At 35.8% G+C, this 26,102-nt stretch overlaps 1 protein-coding gene across 2 annotated transcripts in view; it reads right to left on the bottom strand.

The window, feature by feature from the left end:
• Nucleotides 1-26,102, bottom strand: part of LOC132509426 (membrane cofactor protein-like) — a 54,354-nt gene that overhangs the window by 11,330 nt on the left and 16,922 nt on the right. For both annotated transcript variants that reach the window (XM_060130464.1, XM_060130474.1), the window contains exons 5-10: nucleotides 25,694-25,891; nucleotides 19,826-20,008; nucleotides 17,628-17,675; nucleotides 13,634-13,687; nucleotides 13,090-13,125; nucleotides 12,422-12,580 (exon numbers count right to left, since the gene is read on the bottom strand). In XM_060130464.1, coding sequence (XP_059986447.1) covers nucleotides 12,426-12,580; nucleotides 13,090-13,125; nucleotides 13,634-13,687; nucleotides 17,628-17,675; nucleotides 19,826-20,008; nucleotides 25,694-25,891 — 674 coding nt within the window. In that variant the 3' untranslated portion in view covers nucleotides 12,422-12,425. The remainder of the gene's footprint in view (nucleotides 1-12,421; nucleotides 12,581-13,089; nucleotides 13,126-13,633; nucleotides 13,688-17,627; nucleotides 17,676-19,825; nucleotides 20,009-25,693; nucleotides 25,892-26,102) is intronic.

Genomic DNA, 26,102 nt, shown 5'->3' with positions numbered 1-26,102 from the left:
GTGTTCCCAAATCATTCTAAATACAAAATTACATCAAATCCATTTTCTATCCACTTTTAACAGCAATTTGGGATTATCTTTGCTCAGTATCCTGCTTCCACAGTTACCCCTAGAAATAGAGAAGTAACTGCATATATTTTACAGTCTTATAAAGGAGTTTCTAAGGCAACAATAGCCGATTTGGGATATGGGGAAAGATTATGAACATTAAACAGTGTAAAGAATATAATAAAAATCTTTACTTTTTTTTAAAGCTTAGTATTACCCCACATCCTTTTTTTTAAGCATACATATTGATGAGGAGTCTTTAAAAAATCCAATTATCTTAAAGAGGATAAAAATTTGTCAATAAGATTGATGATGTTTCTTCAAATTTCAAGAATATGGGCACATCAGTAATAGTCTACTCCTTGGTAGAGCACAGTCCAGGCCCAGCAGCATCATTACTTGGGAGGCCATTAGAGATGCACGATATCAGGCTCTGCACCAGACCTAATGAATCAGAATCTGCATTTTAACAAGATGCCATGTGATTAATGTACATATTAGAGAAGTGCTGTTCTAAACTTTGAAAAAGAAAGGCATACCTCCCATGCATTAGAGTAACTTCAGCTATTAAAATAATACAGAACTTAAAGGGTCAGAAATGACTTCAAAGTCTGGAAATGAAACAATCCACGCAAAGAGCATAAAGTTAAGCCATTCTGTAACACTGAATTTCTAACTGCCCATGTTCCTGTCATGAAAAGGATAACATATAACCAAAAAGATTTCCATATACAGTTGATCTTTGCACAACATGAGCTTGAACTGTGTGGTCCACTTACACATGGACTTTTTTCAGTAGATAGATAAGTACTACAGTACTGCTGGATCCATGGTTGGTTGAATTTGCAAAGGCAGAACCATGGATTGGCAGTGGAGGCAGGGGAGCAAATGTAAAATTATAAAATTGTATGTGGATTTTCAACTGAGCCTCTAATCACTGTGTTGTGAAGGGTCAACTGTACTTTATATTTTACCTCAAAGGCAATTATTAATTACCCCTCCCACATTATTTTTTGAAAACCATTTTTTTCTCAAATTATGCTGCCACATATAGGATTAATTATGTTTCATTGGTTAAAGATATAATGTTTCCAATATATTAAAAAAATTTAATATGGCAATTTTTGGTTTTCTTTACAAAGATAATTTAGATGCTATGTTGTAAAATATGGGCTTTTTCTTAAAATTGAGATATAGCTTTGTCTTAGCTTTAGGTGTACTCAGAATGACTTGATATATGTAAATACTGCAAGATGATCACCACAATAAGTCTTGTAAATATCCGGCACCATACATATGTACAAATTTTTTTCTTGTGGTAAGAACTTTTTATACTCTCTTAGCCACTTTCAAATATGCAATACCGTATTATTAATATTAACTATAGTCACCATGCTGTACATTACATCCCCATGACTTATTTTATAACTGGAAGTTTATAAGTTTTGACTCCTTTCACGTGATATGCCAACCCCCCAGCCCCTTCCTCTGGCCTCACCAATCAGCTTTCTGCATGCATGAGCTTGTCTTTTGTTTTTTAAGATTCCACATATAAATGAGATCATACGGTATTTGTCTTTCTCTATCTGACTTATTTCACTAAGCAAAATGCCCTCGAGGTCCATGTCCATCCATGTTGTTGCAAATGGCAAGATTTCATTCTTTTTTATGGCTGAATAATTCTATTATCTATCTATCTATCTATCTACCTATCACATTTTCTTTATACATTCATCCATCGATGGACACTTAGATTGTCTCCATATCTAGGCTAATGAATAATGTTGCAATGAATATAGGGGGGCAGATATCTTTTCAAGTTAGTGTTTTTATTTCCTTTGGATAAATACCCAGAAGTGGAATTGCTGAACTGTATGGTAGTTCTATTTTTGATATTTTGAGGAACCTCAATAGTATGAGATGATATAACATTGGGATTTTGATTTGTATTTCCCTGATGATTAGTAATGTTGAGTATCTTTTCATGCACCTGTTGGTGATCTATATGCCTTCTTTGGAAAATGTCCATCTAGATCCTATACCCATTTTTAATAAAATTGTTTGATTTTTTACTACTGAGCTGTATCAGTTCTTCACATATTTTGGATATTAACAATTTATCAAATATATTATTTGCAATTATTTTCTGCAGTTCAGTAGCTTGCCCTTTCATTTTGTTCATGGTTTCCTTTGCTGTACAGAAGCATTTTTAGTTTGATGTAGTTCACTTGTTTATTTTGTTGCTTTTGCTTTTGGTGTGAAATCCAAAAAATATCATTGTGAAGATGTATATCAACGAGTTTCTGCTTATGTTTTCTTCTAGGAGTTTTATGATTTCAGGTCTTATGTTCAAGTCTTGAATCTACTTTGAGTTAATTTTTGTGTATGGTGTAAGATAGCAATCCAGTTTCATTCTTTTGAATGTAGTTGTTCAGTTTTCCCAACACAATTTATTGAAGAGACTCCTTTCCCCATTGTATATTCTTGCCTCCTTTGTTGTAAATTAATTGACTTTATAAACGTGGGTCTATTTCTGGGCTCTCTATTCTGTTCCATTGATCTATGTTTTTATGCCAACACTGCATAGGTGTGTGCAGAGAACACTTTCCTCTCTGAACTTCTGAGTAAACCCAGGAGGCTTTGTCTACTTGTCAAGCCTATACTTAGCCCTTGCCCTCCAGCACCTGTAGCTTTAAAAACATCTCTTCCATCACTTTGTTTCTTAGAAATGTGACTAAAGATGTAAAAAACTTCTACACAATTCAGAGGTGATTAAATTGAATAAAATGAGCTAAAAACCAAAAAAGATTTCTAGAGTATTATAATATAGTTTGAAACCACGGAGCATGGTGTCACCAGCTTTGTTCTTTCTTAAGATTGCTTTTGTGGCTTCATATGAATTTTTTAGGATTGTTTGTTCTACTTCTGTGAAAAATGCCATTGGAATTTTGATGGAGATTGCGCTGAATCTGTAGATTGCTTTGAGAATATGTTAACAATGTTAATTCTTCCAATCCATGAACATGAAATATCTTTCCATTTATTCGTCTTCTTCAATTTCTTTAATTAGAGATAATTTTCAGTGTACAGGTCTTCCAACTCCTTGGTTAAATACAGGTACTTTTCTTTTTGATGTTACTGTAAATGAGACTGTTTTCTTAATTTCTCTTTCTGATAGTTTGTTGTTAGTGTAAGAGATGCAACAGATATTTGTACATTGATTTTGTATCCTGTAACATTACTGAATTTGTTTATTAGCTCTATAAGATCTCTGGTAAAATCTTTAAGGTGTCCTACATATAATATCATGTCACCAGCAAATAGTGACAGTTTTACTTTTTCCTTTTGAATTTGGCTGATTTTATTTCTTTTTCTTCTCTGATTTCTGTGGTTAGGTATTCCAATTCTATGTTTAATAAAAGTGGCAGGAGTGGGCACCTTGTATTGTTACTGATCTTACAGGAAAAGTTTTCAGCTGATATATATATGGCCTTTATTATATTGAGGTATGTTCCTTCAATACCCACATTACTCAGAGTTTTTATTATAAATGGATGCTGAATTTGGTCAAATGCTTTTGCCACATCTATTGAGATGATCATATAACTTTTATCCTACATTTTGTTAATGTGGTATATCACATTGATTATTTTGCAGATGTTGAACCATCCTTGCATAAATTCCACTTGATCATGATGTATGATCCATTTAATGTATTGTTGAATGCAGTTTGTGTTTTGTTGAGGATTCTTTGTGTCTATGTTAATCAGGTTTATTGGCCATGATTTATTCTAAATCTTTCATAAAATTGTAAATTATACCCTTAAAATTTTAATTTTTATGTTTAAAGCCGCTATTTTCTGAAGACAATGTCAATTTATACAATTAAAAAATCTTTATTGGAGTATAATTGCTTTACAATGTATTGTTAGTTTCTGCTGTATAACAGTGAATCAGCTATATGTATACATATATCCATATATCCCCTCCTTCTTGCGTCTCCCTCCCACCCACCGTATCCCACCCCTCTAGATGGTCACAAAGCACCAAGCTGATCTCCCTGTGCTATGCAGCTGCTTCCCACTAGCTATCTATTTTACATTTGGTAGTGTATATATGTCAATGCCACTCTCTCAGTCGCAGCTTACCCTTCCCCCTCACCATGTCCTCAAGTCCATTATCTACATCTGCATCTTTATTCCTGTCCTGCCCCTAGGTTCTTCAGAACCATTTTTTTTGGATTCCATATAAATGTGTTAGCATACGGTATTTGCTTTTCTCTTTCTGACTTAATTCACTCTGTATGAGAGACTCCAGGTCCATCCACCTCACTACAAATAACTCAATTTTGTTACTTTTTATGGCTGAGTAATATTCCATTGTATATATGTGCCCCATCTTCTTTATCCATTCATCTGTTGATGGACACTTAGGTTGCTTCCATGTCCTGGCTATTGTAAATAGAGCTGCAATGAACATTGTGGTACATGATTCTTTTTTGAGTTATGATTTTCTCAGGGTATACGGCCAGTAGTGGGATTGCTAGGTCATATGGTAATTCTAGTTTTATTTTTTTGTTTGTTTTTGTTTTGTTTTGCTTTGTTTTTTGCTGTACGCGGGCCTCTCACTGTTGTGGCCTCTCCCGGTGCGGAGCACAGGCTCTGGACACGCAGGCTCAGCGGCCATGGCTCACGGGCCCAGCCGCTCCACGGCATGTGGGATCCTCCCGGACCGGGACACGAACCCGTGTCCCCTGCATCGGCAGGCGGACTCTCAACCACTGCGCCACCAGGGAAGCCCTAGTTTTAGTTTTTTAAGGAACCTCCACACTGTTCTCAATTGGCTGTATCAATTTACATTCCCACCAAGTGTGCAAGAGGGTTCCCTTTTCTCCACACCCTCTCCAGCATGTACTGTTTGCAGATTTTTTGATGATGGCCATTCTGGGTGTGAGGAAATACCTCATTGTAGTTTTGATTTGCATTTATCTAATGATTAGTGACATTGAGCATCCTATCATGTGTTTGTAGGCAATCGGTATATCTTCTTTGGAGAAATGTCTATTTGGGTTTTCTGCCCCTTTTTGGATTGGGTTGCTTGCTTTTTTGATATTGAGCTGCATGAGCTACTTGTATATTCTGGAGATTAATCCTTTGTCAGTTGCTTCATTTGCAAATATTTTCTCCCATTCTGAGGTTGTCTTTTTGTCTTTCTTATGGTTTCCTTTGCTGTGAAAAAGCTTTTAAGTTTCATTAGGTCCCATTTGGTTATTTTAGTTTTTATTTCCATTTCTCTAGGAGGTGGCTCAAAAGGGATCTTGCTGTGATTTATGTCATAGAGTGTTCTGCCTATGTTTTCCTCTAAGAGTTTTATAGTGTCTGGCCTTATATTTAGTCTTTAATCCATTTTGGGTTTATTTTTGTGTGTCGTGTTAGGGAGTGTTCTAATTGTATTCTATTACATGTATGGGTCCAATTATCCCAGCACCCCTTATTGAAGAGGCTGCCTTTTCTCCATCACATACTCTTGCCTCCTTTATCAAAGATAAGGTGACCATATGTGCATGGGTTTATCTCAGGGCTTTCTATCCTGTTCCATTGATCTGTATTTCTGTTTTTGTGCCAGTACCATACTGTCTGGATTACTGTAGCTTTGTAGTATAGTCTGAAGTCAGGGAGCCTGATTCCTACAGCTCCGTCTTTCATTCTCAAGATTGCTTTGGCTATTTGGGGTCTTTTGTGTTTCCATACAAAGTGTGAAATTTTCTGTTCTAGTTCTGTGAAAAATGCCAGTGGTAGTTTGATAGGGATTGCACTGAATCTGTAGATTGCTTTGGGTAGTAGAGTCACTTTCACAATGTTGATTCTTCCAATCCAAGAACATGGTATATCTCTCCATCTATTTGTATCACCTTTAATTTCTTTCATCAGTGCCTTATAATTTTCTGCATACAGGTCTTTTTTCTCCCTAGGTAGGTTTATTCCTAGGTATTTTATTCTTTTTGTTGCAAAAATAAATGGGAGTGTTTCCTTAAATTCTCTTTCAGACTTTTCATCATTAGTGTATAGGAATGCCAGATATTTCTGGGCATGAATTTTGTATCCTGCTACTTTACCAAATTCATTGATTAGCTCTAGTAGTTTTCTGGTGGCATCTAGAATTTTCTATGTATAGTATCATCTCGTCTGCAAACAGTGACAGTTTTACTTCTTCTTTTCCGATTTGGATTCTTTTATTTCTTTTTCTTCTCTGATTGCTGTGGCTAAAACTTCCAAAACTATGTTGAATAAGAGTGGTGAGAGTGGGCAAACTTGTCTTGTTCCTGATCTTAGTGGAAATGCTTTCAGTTTTTCACCACTGAGGATGATGTTGGCTGTGGTTTTGTCATATATGTCCTTTATTATGTTGAGGTAACTTCCCTCTATGCCTACTTTCTGGAGGGATTTTATCATAAATGGGTATTGAATTTTGTTGAAAGCTTTTTCTGCATCTATTGAGATGATCACATGGTTTTTATCCTTCAATTTGTTAATATGATGTATCACATTGATTGATTTGCGTATATTGAAGAATCCTTGCATTCCTGGGATACACCCCCACTTGATCATGGTGTATGACCCTTTTAATGTATTGTTGTATTCTGTTTGCTAGTATTTTGTTGAGGGTTTTTGCATCTATGTTCATCAGTGATATTGGCCTATAGCTTTATTTTTTTGTGACATCTTTGTCTGGGTTTGGTATCAGGGTGATGGTGGCCTTATAGAATGAGTTTGGGAGTTTTCCTCTGCTATATTTTGGGAGAGTTTGAGAACAATAGGCGTTAGCTCTTCTCTAAATGTTTGATAGAATTCGCCTGTGAAGCCATCTGGTCCTGGTCCTTTGTTTGTTGGAAGATTTTTAATCACAGTTTCAATTTCAGTACTTGCAATTGGTGTGTTTATATTTTCTATTTCTTCCTGTTTCAATCTCGGAAGTTGTGCTTTTCTAACAATTTTTTCATTTCTTCCAGGTTGTCAATTTTATTGGTATATAGTTGCTTGTAGTAATCTCTCATGATCCTTTGTATTTCTGCAGTGTCAGTGGGTACTTCTCCTTTTTCATTTCTAATTCTGTTGATTTGAGTCTTCTCCCTTTTTTTTCTTCATGGATCTGGCTAATTGTTTATCCATTTTGCTTATCTTCTCAAAGAACCAGCTTTCAGTTTTATTGATCTTTGCTATTGTTTCTTTCATTTCTTTTTCATTTATTTCTGATCGGATATTTATTATTTCTTTCCTTCTGCTAACTTGCGTTTTTTTGTTCTTTTTCTATAATTGCTTTAGATATAAGGTTAGGTTGTTTATTTGAGATGTTTCTTGTTTCTTGAGGTAGGATTGTATTGTTATAAGTTTCCCTCTTACAACTGCTTTTGCTGCGTCCTATAGGTTTTGGGTCGTCATGTTTTCACTGTCATTTGTTTCTAGGTATTTTTTGATTTCCTCTTTGATTTCTTCAGTTATCTCTTGGTTATTTATTAGTGCATTGTTTAGCCTCCATTTGTTTGTATCTTTTACAGTTTTTTCCTGAATTTTTTTTTTTAAAGAAGATGTTGGGGGTAGGAGTTTATTAATTTATTTATCTATTTTTGCTGTGTTGGGTCTTCGTTTCTGTGCGAGGGCTTTCTCTAGTTGTGGCAATTGGGGGCCACTCTTCATCGTGGTGCATGGGCCTCTCACTATCGTGGCCTCTCTTATTGTGGAGCACAGGCTCCAGACGTGCAGGCTCAGTAGTTGTGGCTCAAGGGCCTAGTTGCTCCGCGGCATTTGGGATCTTCCCAGACCAGGGCTCAAACCCGTGTTCCCTGCCTTAGCAGTCAGATTCTCAACCACTGTGCCACCAGGGAAGCCCTTTCCTGAAATTGATATCTAGTCTTATAGCATTGTGTTCAGCAAAGATACTTGATACAATTTCATTTTTTTTATATTTACCAAGGCTTGATTTGTGACCCAAGATATGATCTATCCTGGAGAATGTTCCATGAGCACTTGAGAAGAAATGTATTCTGTTGTTTTGGGAATGAATGTTCTATAACTATCAATTAAGTGCCTCTTGTTTAATGTGTCCTTTAAAGCTTGTGTTTCCTTATTTATTTTCATATTGGATGATCTGTCCAGTGGTGAAAGTGGGGTGTTACAGTCTCCTACTATTATTGTGTTAGTGTCAATTTCCCTTTTATGGCTCTTAGCATTTGCCTTATGTATTGAGGTACTCCTATGTTGCATAACAATTGTTATTTCTTCTTCTTGGATTGATCCCTTGATCATTATGTAGTGTCCTTCTTTGCCCCTTGTAATAGTCTTTATTTTAGTCTATTTTGTCTGATATGAGAATTTGTACTCCAGCTTTCTTTGATTTCCATTTGCATTGAAAATCTTTTTCCATCCCCTCACTTTCAGTCTGTATGTGTCCCTAGGTCTGAAGTGGGTCTCTTGTAGACAGCATATATATGGGTCTTGTTTTTGTAACCATTCAGCGAGCCTGTGTCTTTTAGTTGGAGCTTTTGTGTGTGTGTGTGTGTGGTATGCGGGCCTCTCACTGTTGTGGCCTCTCCCATTGCAGAGCACAGGTTTCGGACGCGCAGGCTCAGCAGCCATGGTTCATGGGCCTAGCTGCTCCGCAGTGTGTGGGATCTTCCTGGACCGGGGCATGAACCTGTATCCCCTGCATCGGCAGGCAGACTCTCAACCACTGTGCCACCAGGGAAGCCCTTAGTTGGAGCATTTAATCCATTTACATTTAAGGTAATTATCAATATGTATGTTCCTATTACCATTTTCTTAATTGCTATGGGCTTGTTTTTGTAGGTCTTTTCCTTCTCTTGTATTTCCTGCCCAGAGAAGTTCCTTTAGCATTTCTTGTAAAGCTGGTTTGGTGGTGCTGAATTCTCTTAGCTTTTGCTTGTCTGTAAAGGTTTAATTTCTCTGTCAAATCTGAATGAGATCCTTGCTGGGTAGAGTAATCTTGGTTGTAGGTTTTTCCCTTTAATCACTTTAAATATATCCTGCCACTCCCTTCTGGATTGCAGAGTTTCTACTGAAAGATCAGCTGTTAACCTTATGGGGATTCCCTTGTATGTTATTTGTTGCTTTTCCTTTGCTGCTTTTAATATTTTTTCTTTTTGATAGTTTGATTAATATGTGTCTTGTTATGTTTCTCCTTTTAGTATCCTGTATGGGACTCTCTGTGCTTCCTGGGCTTGATTGACTGTTACCTTACCCACAAGAGGGAAATTTTCAACTATAATCTCTTCAAATATTTTCTCAGTCCCTTTCTTTTTCTCTTCTTCTGGGACCCACATAATTTGAATGTTAGTGCATTTAATGGCCCCAGAGGTCTCTGAGACTGTCCTCAATTCTTTTCATTCTTTTTTCTGCTCTGCAGTAGTCATTTCCACTCTTTTATCTTCCAAGTCACTTATCTGTTCTTCTGCCACAGTTATTCTGCTATTGATTGCTTCTAGAGAATTTTTAAATTCATTTATTGTGTTTTTCATCACTGCTTGTTTGCTCTTCAGTTTTTTTAGGTCCTTGTTAAATGTTTCTTGTATTTTCTCCATTTTATTTCCAAGATTTTGGATCATCTTTACTAGCATTACTCTGGATTCTTTTTCACGTAGACTGCCTATTTCCTCTTCATTTGTATGGTCTGTGGGTTTTTACTTTGCTCCTTCACCTGCTGCGTATTTCCCTGTCTCCTCATTTTGCTTAAGTTGCTGTGTTTGGGGTATCCTTTTCTCAGGCTGCAGGTTCGTAGTTCCCATTGTTTTTGGTGTCTGCCCCCAGTGGGTAAGTTTGGTTCTGTGGGTTGTGTAGGCTTCCTCATGGAGGGGACAGTGCCTGTGTTTTGGTGGATGAGCCTGGACCTCTTCTTTCTGGTGGGCAGAACTGTGTCCGGTGGTGTGTTTTGGGGTGTCTGTGAACTTATTATGATCTTAGGCAGCCTCTCTGCTAATGGGTGGGATTGTGTTCCTGTCTTGCTAGTTGTTTGGCATAGGGTGTCCAGCACTGGAGCTTGCTGGTTGTTGAGTGGAGCAGGGTCTTCGTCTTGAGACAGAGATCTCAGGGAGAGCTCTCACCGATTGATATTACTTGGGGCTGGGAGGTCTCTGGTGGTCTGATGTCCTGAACTTGGCTCTCCCACCTCAGAAGCTCAGGCCTGACACCCAGTCGGAGCACCCAGACCCTGTCAGACACATGGCTCAGAAGAAAAGGGAGAAAAAATAGAATGAAAGAAAAAACAATAATAAAAGAAAAGAAAAGAAAGTTATTAAAATTAAAAAATTATTAAAGTAAAACAATTAAAAAGTAATGAAAGAAAAAAGAAGAGAGCAGCCAAAGCAATAAACAAATCCACCAATGATAACAAGCGCTAAAAACTATACTAAGATAAACATAAAAATCAGAAAGTAGTCAGTTGCATAAAGCAAACCCCAAGTCCACACTTGCTCCCAAAATCCACTGCCTCAATTTTGGGATGATTTGTTGTCTATTCAGGTATTCCACAGATGGAGGGTACATCAAGTTGATTGTGGAGATTTAATCTGCTGCTCCTGAGGCTGCACAGAGAAATTTCCCTTTCTCTTCTTTGTTCACACAGCTCCTGGGGTTCACCTTTGGATTTGGCCCCATCTCTGCATGTAGGTCGCCCTCTGGCATCTGTTCTTTGCCCAGACAGAAGGAGGTTAAAGGAGCGGGTGATTGGGGGCTCTGGCTCACTCAGGCCAGGGGGAGTGATGGGTACGGAATGCAGGGCAAGCCAGTGGCGGCAGAGGCCAGTGTGGCGTTGCAACAGCCTGAGGCATGCCGTGTGTTCTTCTGAGGAAATTCTCCCTGGATCACGGGGCACTGGCAGTGGCGGGCTGCACAGGCTCCTGGAAGGGGAGGTGTGGAGAGTGACCTGTTCTTGCGCACAGGCTTCCTGGTGGCGGCAGCTGCACCCACAGCATTTCATGCCCGTCTCTGGGGTCTGCAGTGATAGCCGCGGTTCGCACCTGTCTCTGAAGCTTGTTTAGGCGGTTTTCTGAACTTCCTCTCCTCCTGCACCCTGAAACAATGGTCTCTCGACTCTTAGGCAGTTCCAGACTTTTTCCCGGACTCCCTCCTGTTTAGCTGTGGCGCACTAGCCTCCTTCAGGCTGTGCTCACGCAGCCAACCCCAGTCGTCTCCCTGGAATCTGACCTCCGAAGCTGGAGCCTCAGCTCCCAGCCCCCACCAGTCCCAGCGGGTGAGCAGACAAGCTTCTCAGGCTGGTGAGTGCTGGTCGGCACTGATCCTCTGTGCGGGAATCTCTCCGCTGTGCCCTCTGCACCCTGTTGCTGCACTCTCCTCCGTGACTCCGAAGCTTCCCCCTCACCCACCCCCGTCTCTGCCAGTGAAGGGCCTTCCTACTGCGTGGAAACTTTTCCTCCTTCACAGCTCCCTCCCAGAAGTACAGGTCCCATCCCTATTCTTTTGTCTCTTTTTTCTTTTTTCTTTTGCCCTACCCAGGTATGTGGGGAGTTTCTTGCCTTTTGCGGAGTCTGAGGTCTTCTGCCAGCGTTCAGTAGGTGTTCTGTAGGAGTTGTTTCACATGTAGATGTATTTTTGATGTATGTGTGGGGAGGAAGGTGATCTCCATGTCTTAATCCTTCGCCATCTTGAATATCCTCTGCACACTTTCTTTTTATTCTAAGCACCCCACTGATTTTTTTACTTTTACAGATAAACAGAAAGACAAAACTAATGAGATGCCTTATAAATCCTACCCCTTTCAGTAACTTGAAGTTTAATCCCATCAGTTTTACTGCCACTTAGTAAATTAAGAGATCATAAATGGGAAATCAAATAATGCTGCTTTTAATTCCCCAGTTATATAAATAACAACTCTAAATGAAATCAAATTTTAACTACATAGCTTCTTACAGTGACCTAAGTTGGACAGATAAATGGAGATTTTCATCATAAAAACTGCAGTGAATATAAATGTCAAAGTATCCAGTGAACCATTTAAAATTTCATCTTGGCCACCAGTCCAATCTAGGAAGTAGGGTACACCTAGGGTAGGGAAAATCCTCTAACAGTCCATGATTTGCTGAAGAACTTAAACCTCAAATCCCACAGAAACTTTTCCTACAGTCAGAATAGCTGATGAAATTCTGCACAAATTTCTCTGGTTGCAGTGATATTAAAAGCAGCTAAAAACATTTTTAGTAATGAAATGCAATTCAGACAGCACACTCACGCAGGCACATTTTAGGAAAACACAGCATGCAATATAGAGGACAAAAACAACTGCACAAAAGTATATCAGAAGTACAAAGTTTAGAATAAGTTAGAGGAAACATGCTTTGATTTACCCTTTCATCTTCTTCTCTTCTCCTTCTCCTTCTTCTTGTTTTCCTTTTTCTCCTTTTCCTTCTTCTCTTTCTTCTCCTTCTTTTTCATATCCTTCTCCTCTTTCCTCTCACTGTGAAGACATCTGTATAAGCAGGTACAAACTACTACAACAGCAACAACTACAAGAAAACAGGAAACAAATGACATGTGACTCTGAAAATTAATCACCAAGATTCCAAACCAAGCAGAAGAAATAAACATTGGTTACATTTCTGCGGTTAGAAAATGTTATTTTCTATACATATACATTTATATTCCATCTCAACCCTTCAGTACCTAAATCCAATCCCCTGGAATCACTTAAACAGTCCACAGTAAGTCAGAGTCTTTGCTTAATTTAGAAAATTACCCGAAGTATGTTTGGGAAATAGACTCATATGACTAATAATTTTGAAAAAAACGTGCATCATTTAGGGTTTGTTACTAAGTGGACATGTAGAATATAAAAGAATATACAATCACCAACACAAGGTAGTATATCACAGAAAAGGTCAGGTTTTTTTAGACTGTTCTACTCAATTTCAACCTATAAAAACTACAGCAACTGAAAAGTCATTGAAAAAATAATGTGCATCTCATCTTCATATTACATTTTCATTTAAGTGGTATCGAAGTTTGAGATACTTACTTGCAGTAAGAATAATCAGAGCAATGATTCCTGTATCTGAGAAAAAATGAAAACAGTTTTGAAGATATTAAGCATCTATGGGTCCTAGATAGCAGCTGTATTTTAATTTTGATCAGATCATCTAAAAACTACAGCAAAAATGTTTATCAATCTAGTTTTAGCATGTCTGCTACTGTATCCAAGTCATTTTGATCACAGAAACCTTTTAAACAGATTCCAGGCACAGGATCCACCTTGTGAAACTCTTAACAGGAGCCTCATTTTTCATTGTTTTGTGCCTTAGCTACCACACCAGGTTATTTTGTATAGGTTACTAGTACTGTTAGAATTTACTAGATTAGAGAAAATTATCTACATGTGTCTATATATACTACCACTTACATTTGTTATGGTACCTGCACTAATAAAATAACTATAAATGTCAACTATTACTCATTATTTGTGACACATTGTTTCTTCCCCACCTACAAATGATTGGAACATGATATTTCCATGTAGAACTCTAAGGCCTTATAGTACAGGATTATTAATAACAAAATAATACCTAAATCCTCAAAGTCATCAAGTGATAGTATTTCATTGCTGGGATTGGGATATCCTAGGAAAAAAATGGAAATAGGTAAAATGAAAGACTAAATAAATCTTAAAGATCTATAAATTCATTGGTTTTGGTCTTGTGCCTTTTTATAATTCATAATTATAATTTAATTTTCCTTATAAATTATATTAATGTTTCCTAAAAGTTGCATCATAAAATATTATAAATTTATATCCAATGCCATCAACATTCTTCTTCCTGTCCACTGATATTCCTTGCAACTAATTCTGTGGTACAGCAAGCAAACTTATCATTAGTGTATTCCAAAAAATTAGGCTTGAATTCAATATGATTCTACTTAAAAGATAGAGGAGGGCTTAAAAATGATTTAGAAGTTGCTCTGGAGTAGAAAGGCTCTTCAATATCATACAGGCCATTTATAAAATACTCATGGCTAACATCATACTCAATGTTGAAATACTAAAACTTTTTTCCCTTAAGATCAGGAACAACACAGAATTCCTGCATTTGCCACTTCAATTCAATGTAACATTGGAAGTTTGGGTCAGAATCATTACGTAAAAAAGAAGTTAAAAATATCCAGATGGGAAAGAAGAAATAAAATGATCTCTCTTTATAGATGACATGATTTTTTATATAGAAAGCTCTATAAAGATCACACACGTACACACAAACACATACACAACTGTTAGAACTAATACATAAATTCAGCAAAGTTGAAGGATACAAAATGAACACACAAAAATCAGTTGTGTTTCTATACACTAACAATGAACAATCCAAAAATGAAATTAAGCAAACAATTCCATTTACAATAGCATTAAAAAGAATAAAATACTCAAATAAACTTAACCAAGGAGATGAAAGACTTGTACATTGAAAACTATAAAAATTGCTGAAAGAAAGTGAAGAAGACATAAACAAACAGAAAGACATCCTGTGGTCATGGACAGGAAGACTTAATATTGTTAAGATGTTAATACTACACAAAACAATTTACAGATTAAACGCACTCTCTATCACCATCTTGAAAATGCATTTTGCAGGAAAAGAAAAATACAACCTATAATTTATATGGAATCTCAAGGGACTAGCAACAGCCAAGACAATCTTGAAAAAGAAGAGCAATGTTGAAAGGGCTCATACTTCCTGATTTCAAAACTTACTAAAAAGCTACAATAATAAAACAGAATTGTACTGGCATAGAGACAGACATACAGACCAATGGTATAGAATATAGGGCCCAGAAATAAACCCTTGCTTATATGGTCAAATGATTGTTCACAAGGGTGCTAAGAGCATTCAATGGGGAAAGGGCAGTCTTTTCAACAAGTGATTTTTGGAAAACTGGATATCCATATGCAAAGAATGAAATTTGACACTTATCTTACATCATATACAAAAATTAATTCAAGGGGCTTCCCTGGTGGCGCAGTGGTTGAGAGTCTGCCTGCCGATGCAGAGGACACGGGTTCGTGCCCCAGTCCGGGAGGATCCCACATGCCGCGGAGAGGCTGGACCCGTGAGCCATGGCCGCTGAGCCTGCACGGGCCGGAGCCTGTGCTCCGCAATGGGAGAGGCCACAACAGTGAGAGGCCCGCGTACAGCAAAAACAAAAACAAAAAAAAATTAATTCAAAATGAATCAAAAACAAAAGACTTAAAACTATAAAACTCTTAGAAGAAAACATAGAGGACAAATTTCATGATGTTGAACTGGCAATGACTTTTTAGATGTGACACCAAAAGCATAGGCAACAAAAGAAAAAATAGATATATTGGACTACATCAAAATTAAAAACTTTTGTGCATCAAAGGACACTATCAACAGAGTAAAAACCAACTCACAGAATGGGCAGAAACATCTGTAAATCATACATCTGATAAGGGATTGATATCCGAAATATATTACGAATTCCTAAAACTCAATAACAACAACAAAAAGCCATTCTACAAACGGGCAAGGGACTTGAATAGACATTTCTCCAAAGAAGATATGCAAATGGTCAAGAAGCACATGAAAAGCTGCTCACCATATCACTAATCATTAGGTGAATAAAAGCCACAATGAGATACTACTTCATACCTATTAACTAACATAGATTATGATGGTTATTATATAAAAAACAGAAATTAACATGTGTTGGCAAAGATTTTGAGAAATTAGAAACTTTGTACATCACTTGTGGGAATGAAAATGGTGCAGCCACTTAAAAACTTTTTAAAAATGGAAGACACTATGGATGTTCCTCCAAAAATTAAACAAGAATTAATATATAACACAACAATTCCACTCCCAGGTATATACCCCCAAAAAATTTTCAAAAGAGAGACTCAAACAGATACTTGAATGCCAATATTCTGAAAAGCATTGTTTAGAATGTCAAAAGGTGAAAACAACCCAGTATCTATCAACAGATGAATGAATAAATAAAATGTGGTATATACAAACACTGGAATATTTTCAGCCATAAAAAGGAATAAAGTTCTGATACAAGGTGGATGAACTTTGAAGACATTATGCTAAGTGGACTAACCCAGACACAAAGGGACACATGTAAAGTACCACTTAAATGAGTTATCTAGGTAAGTTAAATTCAGAGACAGAAAGTAGAAAGAGGTTATTGAATGTGGGAGGAGGGAGAAAGGAGCATTACTGCTTAATGGGTATAAAGTTTTTAGTTTGAGATGATGAAAAAGTTTTAGAGATAGATAGTAGTGATGGTTGCACAACAATGTGAATGTATATAATGCTATTGAATTGGATGAAATGGTAAGAAAAATTAAATAAATGTTGATCTGAAAAAATTACAGTAAGCGTTCTGCCAGACATTAAAACATATTATAGTACTAGAATGAAAAACAACAACAACTGGGTGTTGGCACAGATATGGACAGAGTTCAAAGGAACAGATAGAAGACAAAAACACCTATGGATTTAATGGATGATAAACAGTGGCACCTCAAAACACTTGGAGAGAAGACAAGTTATTCAACAAATGGTGCTACTTTGCCATTGGATAGGGGTGGGTGGAGTGAAGAGGTACCCAATCTCATTCCACATACCATAATGAATTTCAGATGTGCCAAAGATTTAAATCCAAAGAATGCAATTAGGATGCATGGTTGAAATGTTTATATAATTTCAGCTTGAGGAAGTCCTAAAACTTTTATAAGAAAGACACAACACTCACAGCCATTAGGGAAAAGATCGATATATCCAGCTACCTATTAATGTAAAAGTTTTGCACATATAAATGACCACCAAAAGGAGAAGAGTTAAATAAAATATGATGGCATATATTAAAGTCATCATTTAAAAGGATGAGAATAAATCAAAATACAATCCCAATATAAGACATTAAGTGGAAAAATGCTAGTTTCAAAAAAATATGAATGGTATGATGCCATTTTTGTTTAAGAAAATAAACACCAAATTAAATGTATAGCTACATATATAAGGATTTTGATGTACAGAAACAGATACAAAGACACCCTAACAGTGATTAACTAAGGTAATAGGCTAGGAAGGGAGAACTAATCTTTTACTCTGTATACTTCTGTAATGTTCGAAAATTTACCAAAATATATTCATGTATAAAAATATACTCAGGTAACAAAAAGTTATAAAAAGCAACCCATATCTAATAGTACAGTATAAAATCCTAAAAGAAAACTGACTAGTGAAAATAAAGCAAAAAACTAAACTAAACTAAAATAAAATAAAATAAAAAAAACAACCCTAGGAAAAAAGTTCACTTCACATTAAAAGGGCTTTAATTTATAGTAAGTTCAAATCAACAAAAAAAAGTTTTAGAAACCTAATAGAAAAATGAACAAAGAACATGAATAAATAAATGTAGACAGAAAAAGTTAAGCCTCACTGATAATTAAAGAAATGCAAATTAAAATAAGACATGATTTTACACCCATCACTTTATAAATTTCTTAACTATAAGTAGGATAAAGAGTTACTGAACCTGGATATTTTGCAAGTGGAGTCTTGGTTGGATGAGTAGGCTTGTAACCTGGAAAAATAAATTTGACTCAATTCACCATCCTTGTCAACACAAAATTATGAATTTAATTTTGGTTTTTAATTTTTTTTAAGATTATTTCTCAAAATAAACACTCAGAACTTTGCAATTCTACTCCTGGGTTTAACCTAAATATATATTTGTACAAGTGCATAAGGATGTGTATATAAACTGTTCACTACAACTTTGTATTTTATAATGAAAATCCTAGTAGTTAACTAATTATAAATCATAAAATTTATGTATTCTTTTAAAAGATCCAAGTAGTATATTCCATAATTTTTTTCTTTTTCACTAAGGATTTCTTGGACATTTTTTCATATTAGCACATTTAGATCTGACTTAACACCATTATATGTTGCTACTGATCCTTTTGGTATAGTCTTTCTCTAACTGATGATAAAAAATGATTGACAATCCCATAAGGAGAGTTGACTTTTGATTTTAAAAAAAGATCACTGTAGCTTCTTCTCTTCATAGGCTTTTTCTCACAAACAATTCATATCTTCTTCAAACACTAAACTGTATCAGTGTTCTATAAGTCCTTATGAAATGTTTATGGTCAACTTTCAAAAGAGCATATCAACAAATATAGTATACCACAGTGTATAGGCCCACTAGGACATGGATGGGTCAATGAATATAAATTTCGTATGCAATCTTTATATATCATCCACCAAAAAAACATCTCTTTTCCCACAAAACTTCACAGCACTCACCAAGGTACTGAAGGAGGTTACTGGGTACCAGGTTTACAGGAATTATATAAGGTGTTCTAATTACCATGTTAACATGAATAATCCCCCTCAATCCTTCAAAATATCAGGGCAATAGGAAACAAATTAGATGCCAGTAACTGACATTAGTTTGAGTCATTAGACAACAGGAAACTAGAACCCATAGAAATGATGTTACTTGAGTGAGCAGAGCCACACTAGGACCCTGAATGCAGTCTGCCCAGGTTAATGCTCTTCCCTCTCTTCCTCTTATCTCTTGCTTCTGCTGCAACTAAAAGGAAGAAGCCAGAGAAAGCAGCCCTGAAATCAGGAATATAATTCCTTCTACCATATCAAAATAGTCTCTCAAGTCTTAAGCAGAGCAGCTAATTAGTAGTCCCTGCCAGAAATCCTCCATTTCATTTCAATAAGTAAGGACTTCTCCTGCCTTTCTGTTGTTATGAAATTTACTTTCTGTTGTCAAATAAAAATGCCCAGTAAAGATACAAATGATATTTGTATGAGGTGGGGAGTGGTAGAAATACTGGTCTTATTCTGGTGACAACAGAAATTTCCCAGTATAAAAAGAACAAAACTGGTTGCAGTCTGGAAAATGAAACATAGTCCTGGACCTGGAAGATACCCTGTGAAGGTGATGCTGTAAGTCATACAAGCTACCTAAGAGCTTTCTAGATGCCAGGCACTGTGCTAAGTGCTTTAAATGGATCCCATTTTGACTTTGTTATCACCCAGTGAGGAAGGCATTAAATCATTTTACATGTAAGTAAATATATTTAAAGTTTACGTAACTTGTCCAAGTTCACACATCTGTTGATATCTGTGGACTATGGCAAATACTTTTAGAATCACTAAGCATAACAACTAAAATGGCTGTAAATATATTCTTCCTCTTTTCATTACTAAAAATGATGAATGAGTGTAAATCACATGAATTTAAAGGATTTTTTTGTAAAATATAAGCAGGAAGTTACTTAATCTGAATGGCTCAAAATTGGGAGTTTTGTATTGAGAGGAATCAGCACTGAAGAACAAACCACATGGGATTACTACTTTCATATCATTTATATGAATTATGGCTCTCATTCTTGACTTATATAGGTAAAAATTCCCATGCTTCGATTTACTCTGAAAAATCATTCCCATCTATTTTTATACATAAAAATACCAAACAAGAGACATTAATATACCTGTGTTCTTTGCTAACAGAATGTGCTAAGACTCTATAAAAACATACAAAATCACAACAGCAGAATTCTATGTAAGTTCTGTCATACATCTCTCATGGAAATGGATACAAGACAGAGTTAAATACAAAGATTTATTTTTTCAATTATTCTTGTCAATGTCAAAGAAATAAAAACTAAAAGACAAAATTTTAAAAAAGGAAAGAGACAACATTTGTACCTTTAATACACTTTGGCATCTCAGGCTCCCAAGTATTATTACCACCACAGAACACTAGGTTGCTGCCATTAAGGTAAAAACCCTGGAGGCATTCAAATATCACCACTGCTTGGTAGGAAAATTTTTTTCTACTTCCTGATACCATTATTCCATGTTCGAGTACTGGACGTTCACATTTGACCACTGAAAATTGGAGAAATTCCAGAATTAATAAAAAGCTGCTTTCACACAGGACCAGAAAAACTAGTGCAAAGTAGTAATTTCCAGTGGGAAGAAAAAGCCAAGAAATGAAAGGCAAGATGTTAATTGAAAACAAAAAAAGACTTTATTTGTGCATCTGAATTTCAGGCAAATGGATTTAGAGAAATTTAATAACGTTTTTTCACCTAGAACAGACTGTCATTATACTTTATTGGCTTTCCTACATTTTTTTCCATTAATGACAAGTCTTGAGAAAGTGTGACTACCAGGTACAAATTCAGGGCAAGTTCAAAACTTTTGATACTTTTGATACTCTTTAGCTCTAGGATTTTTTCTAAGGTCATGCTGACACTAATTACAGTACCCTGCTCTTTTAGAAAGGTAGCAAAGACTTTTTTGAGAAGGTAATATTTGAGTTCGATTTTAAAAGTTGAAAAGAAGCTAGCCAGGCAAAATGCTCAGCCCTCACACCAGTGTACTCTGGTGTTTCCCATTCTACTCTACTTCTCCAAAGTAAAATACAGGTCGTGACCCTCTAGATTGACTTCAATATCTGTGAATGTGTTTTGCAGAATTCGGAAAAAAAAAACACTGAAAAACACTGGGCCGAGCAGAGAGTTCAAGAGGATATCTTATGAGATTAAATCTGAGCAATAGATAAGGGCCAGATAATATACAGACTTTTAAACCAGAATAGTGTTCTTCCTCCTTTCCTGTGGATCTGAATTTCCATCAAGTATCACATCATTTCTGTTCAGCCAGGAGAACTTCTTTATCAATTCTTGTGTTCAGGTTGGCTGATGACAAATTCCCCAAACTTTTGTTTATCTGAAACTGTTTTTTATTTATTTCACCTTCAGTTTTGGAAGATTTCTCCTTGACAGTGAATTCTAGGTTAAGTGTTTTATTTTTCTTTCAGCACATTAGCAGAGATTATTGTCTTCTCATCTCCACAGTTCCTTAAGAGACATCAGCTATCATTCTTAACGTGGGTAACGGGGAGATGGGGGTGGGTGGGTGTGTCCTCAATATAATACCTTTTTTCCCTGGCTCCCTTTTCTTTTATTTTTTGTTTTCAGTAGTTTTAACATGATGTATTTAGTTTGGTGGAGGTTTCTTGGTAAAATTAAAGTTTTTACTTATCCTGCTAGGGTCACTGAATTTCTTGTACCTGTAGGGTTATTGTTTTGGATCAAATTTGAAATATTTTGGCCCGTGTTTATTCAAATAATTTTCTGTATTCCTCTCCCTCCTCTCTGAAACTTCAATTACATGTATATTTGACTGCTTGCATTGCCACATTTTTTATTTTAATTTCAGCCATTCTAATAGTTGGTTATTGGTATCTCATTGTGATTTTAAATTACATTCCTGTAATTACTAATGATATTGAGCAACTTTTCATGTACTTTTTGCCATCTACATATCACATTTGGTGAAATATGTCTATTACTAATTTTTGCTCATTAAAAAAAACTGTTTTCTTATTATTGTGTTTTGAGGGTTCTTCCTATATAATAGATACAAGCAAATTATTAGATACGTACTTTGAAAATATTTTCTCCCCATCTATTGCTTTTTGTTGTTGTTCTCTTAATAATATCTTCTGCAGTCCAGAAATTTTGAGTTTGGAGTATCCAATTTATTATTTTTTTCTTTAAAGCATCATGCTTTATGGGTTGTATTAGAGAAATCTTTGGCTAGGTCACAAATATTTTCTGTGTTTTCTTGTAAAAGTGTTGTAGTTGTAGGTTTCATATGTATGTCTATGCTTCATTTTGAATAAATGTTTCCATATGGTGCTAACATGGGCTGAGGTTCTTTTTTTTTTTATAGCATATGGGTGTTCAATTGTGCTGGTACCATTTGTTGAAAAAATTGTTCCCCACTGAATTGTCTGTATACCTGTGAAAATCAACTGGACATATTTACAAGGGTCTGATCCTGGACTCACTATTTTGTTTATTGCTCTATATATCTATCCTTTCACCACTACCAGACTGTCTTGCTTATATGCCTTATAGTATGCTTTATACTAAGTCTTGACAGCAGGTAGAGTACATCCTCCAGTTCATTTTCAAAAACTGTTTAACTATTCTAGCTCTTTTGTCTTTCCATATAAATTTCAGAATCAGTTTGTCAATTTATACAAAAAGGTTTACTGGGGTTTCTATTGGGATTATGTTGAATTTATAGATCAATTATAATGAATTTACACCTTTGTTATTTTGAGTCTTCCATTTCATGGCCAATGTATATCCCTTTATTTATTAAGGTCTTTAATTTCCTTTATTAGTGTTTAGTGGTTTATACCATCTAAATCTTTCATATATGTTAGTTAGATTTATATGCAAGCATTTTGTGTTTTGGATTTGCAAATAGTTGTTGTAAATAAAACTTTCAGTAATGATTTATTGCTAGTATGTAGACATATGATTGATTTCTGTATGTTGATCTTATATTTTGCAACCTTGCTAAAACATCAGTCTTTGGAATTTTCTACATAGACAATCATGTTATAAATGAATACAGACTATTTTATTTCTTTCATTCCAATGTATGTATGCTTATTTCTTTCTCTTGCCTTATTGCAGTGAGTGGGACCTCCAGTGCAATGCTGAATAGAGTAATGAATGTAGACATACATCCTTTCTTCCTACCTTGGGGGGAAAGAAAGTAGGTTTTTACTATTAAGCATAATGTTAGTTGTGCGATTTTCGTATGTACCTTTTATCAGGTTGATATAGTTAGTTCCATTCTGTTCCTAGTTTGCTAAGTTTTACCATAAAAAGATGATGAATTTTGTCAATTGCTTTTTTTGCATCTATTAAGATGATCATATATTTTTTCATTATAGTCTTTTGACATGGTAAATAACACTGATTAATTTTAAAATCTGAACCAATCTTGCATTTATGGAATAAATCTTACTTGGCTATAATGTATTCTTATTTTTATATATAGCAGGATTTTTTTTTTTAATTGGAGTAAAACTCCTTTACAATGTTGTGTTAGTTTCTGCAGTACAATGAAAAGGGACGAAATTGGGTCATTTGTAGAGATGTGGATGGACCTAGAGTCTGTTATACAGAGTGAAGTGAGCCAGAAAGAGAAAAACAAATATCGTATATTTGTTTTTGGAATATGTGGAATCTAGAAAAATGGTACAGATGAACCTATTTGTAGGGCAGGAATAGAGACGTAGATGTATAGCAGGATTTGATTTGTTGATATTTTGTTGAAAAGTTCTATATTCAATAAGGATATTGTTTACAATTTTCTTTCAATGTTTTTGTCTGGTTTTAGTAACAAGTAATGTCCCCATGAAGTGAGTTGAGAAGCATTTCCTCCTCTTATATTTCTTGAACAGTTTGTGTAGAGGTGCTATTATTTATATCTGCAATGTGTGGTAGAATTAATTCCCCAAGGAGGCCATCTGGGTCTCAGTTCTCACTGTGGGAAGGTTTTTAACTACAAATTATATCTCCTTAATAGGTATAAGACTATTTAGGTTACCTATATATTCATGTGAAGATATTTCGGTATTTTTTTGTCTTTCAAGGAATTTGTCAATTTTATTTCAGTTGTCAAATTTATAGGCATAAAGATGTAATATTACAACTATCATCATTGTAATATTTTTTAATATCCATTTAAATGTCTGAAGAATAGTGTTGTCCTCTTTTTCATTCTTTTAAAAAAATTATTTTATTTAATTTATTTATTTTGCAGTACGCGGGCGTCTCGCTGTTGTGGAGCACAGGCTCCGGATGCGCAGGCCCAGCGGCCATGGCTCGCAGGCCCAGCGGCCATGACTCACGGTCCCAGCCACTCCGCTGCATGTGGGATCCTCCCGGACCGGGGCACGAACCCGTGTCCCCTGCATCGGCAGGCGGACTCTCAACCACTGTGCCACCAGGGAAGCCCCGAAAAATTTATTTTTTTAATACAACTTTTTTTTTTTTAAAGGAGATGGTGGGGGTAGGAGTTTATTAATTAATTTATTTATTTTTGCTGTGTTGGGTCTTCGTTTCTGTGCAAGGACTTTCTCTAGCTGTGGCAAGCGGGGGCCACTCTTCATCGCGGTGTGCGGAGGCCTCTCACTATCGCGGCCTCTCTTGTTGCGGAGCACAGTCTCCAGATGCACAGGCTCAGTAGTTGTGGCTCACAGGCCTACTTGCTCCGCGGCATGTGGGATCCTCCCAGACCAGGGCTCGAACCCGTGTCCCCTGCATTAGCAGGAAGATTCTCAACCACTGCGCCACCAGAGAAGCCCCTAATACAACTTTTAAAGGTTACATTCTATTTACAGTTATTACAAAATATTGGCTATATTCCTCGTGTTGTGCAATACATCCTTGTAGCCTATCTTATACCCAATAGTTTGTACCTTCCACGCCCACACTCCCATATTGCCCCTCCTCACTGGTGACCACTAGTTTGCTCTCTATATCTGTGAGTCTGCTTCTTTTTTGTTATATTTACTACTTTGTTGTATTTTTTAGATTCCACATATAAATGATATCATACAGTATTTGTCTTTCTCTGTCTGACTTATTAAATATCTTTTTCTTTCTTGTCAGCCTAGTTATAGCTTTATCTATTTTATTGATCTTCCCCAAGAACCAGGGGTTTGTTTCATTGGTTTTCTCTATTATTTTCTCTTCACAATTTCATTGATTTCTCTCTAACTTTATGATCATCTTATGTCTCCTTATTTTGAGTTTGCTCTTCTTTTTTTAGTTTTTTAAGGTGGAAGCTTAGATTGTTGATTTGAGACTTTTATTTTTTTCTAACACAAGTATTTCATGCTATAAATTTCCCTTTAAGCAATGCTTTTGTTGTTATCACACAAATTTTGATATTTTGATGTATTGTGTTTTTCATTTTTACTCAATTCAAAACACTGTCTAACTTCCCTTGTTACTTCATCTTTGACTCATGGGTTAGTAAGGAGTGCCTTTCATAATTTTCAAGTATTTGTGAATTTTCTAGATTAGCCCTGTTTTAATGTCTATGTTTATTCCATTGTGAACAGATAATGCACTTAATGATTTCAATTCTTTGGAATGTGCTAAAAATAATCTTATTGCCTAGAATATGAGCTACCCTAGAGAATGTCCCATGTGCACTTGAAAAGAGTAAATATTATCCTGTTATTCAGTGGTTTTCTTCCAAGAATCAAATCCCCTCTAGCATCTCCTTGCTTTATGTCACTCTCTAGTGCCTTAAATATTGTTTTAAAGATATATTTTGTTCAGAGTTTATCATTCTTATCAATGAGAAGCTTAGCTTTTAAAAATTTCTCTACCATTATTTGTAGCCAGACTCTCAGACATCTTGCAATATAAGAAAAAACTTTATTTTTGAGGCAGGATGTGTTGAGTTTTTCAGTTCTTTCAAGCAAAAATATCCTAATACACACACACACACACACACACAATTAGTTCACACTGTGTAAATTGTAATGTCAAGAACATCTGGTGTGAGGGGTGGGAAACCTCACAACTAGAAATATTTTCTGTTCGATTTGGCCTAAATTAGATTAGAAGTCAATTTAACCGGAGAAAGAAACATATATGACTATTTCACTTATAGGTAAAACTATTTACGAAGTGTTCCACAGTATTTACAAATGACGAAGGAAACAAATGGAAACATTATTACCTTTACACAGAGGAGCAGCACTACTCCATTTGCCAGGTCCAGAACAAATAAGCTGTCTCTCTCCAACAAGCGAATATTCATCTGATCCATTTGAAGGATTACAACTATAAGTTACTAATTCATTATATTCAAATATATTCCTGTAGCTATTGGTGTGTTTTCCATGTTTTATTTCTGGAGGTCGTCCACAAAAAATCTCTTAAAAAGGGGTAAAAAGAGAAAATAAAGGTAAAGGGAAGGTGAAGGAGTAAGACAGCATCAGAAAAGTCCTATGAACTACCTTCAGTAAGTTCTTTAACATATGATTTCTAGAAGTTAGTTGTGAATCCTTTATCCATTTAGAGGAGAGTTTCCATGAGAAAATGTGTTATCCCAAATTCAAATCATGTAGAAATAAACTTTTAAGAAC

Source organism: Lagenorhynchus albirostris, chromosome 2 (genome assembly GCF_949774975.1).
Source record: "Lagenorhynchus albirostris chromosome 2, mLagAlb1.1, whole genome shotgun sequence".
NCBI classification, from domain to species: Eukaryota; Metazoa; Chordata; class Mammalia; order Artiodactyla; family Delphinidae; genus Lagenorhynchus; species Lagenorhynchus albirostris.
This window is presented reverse-complemented; position numbering and strand designations above follow the sequence as displayed.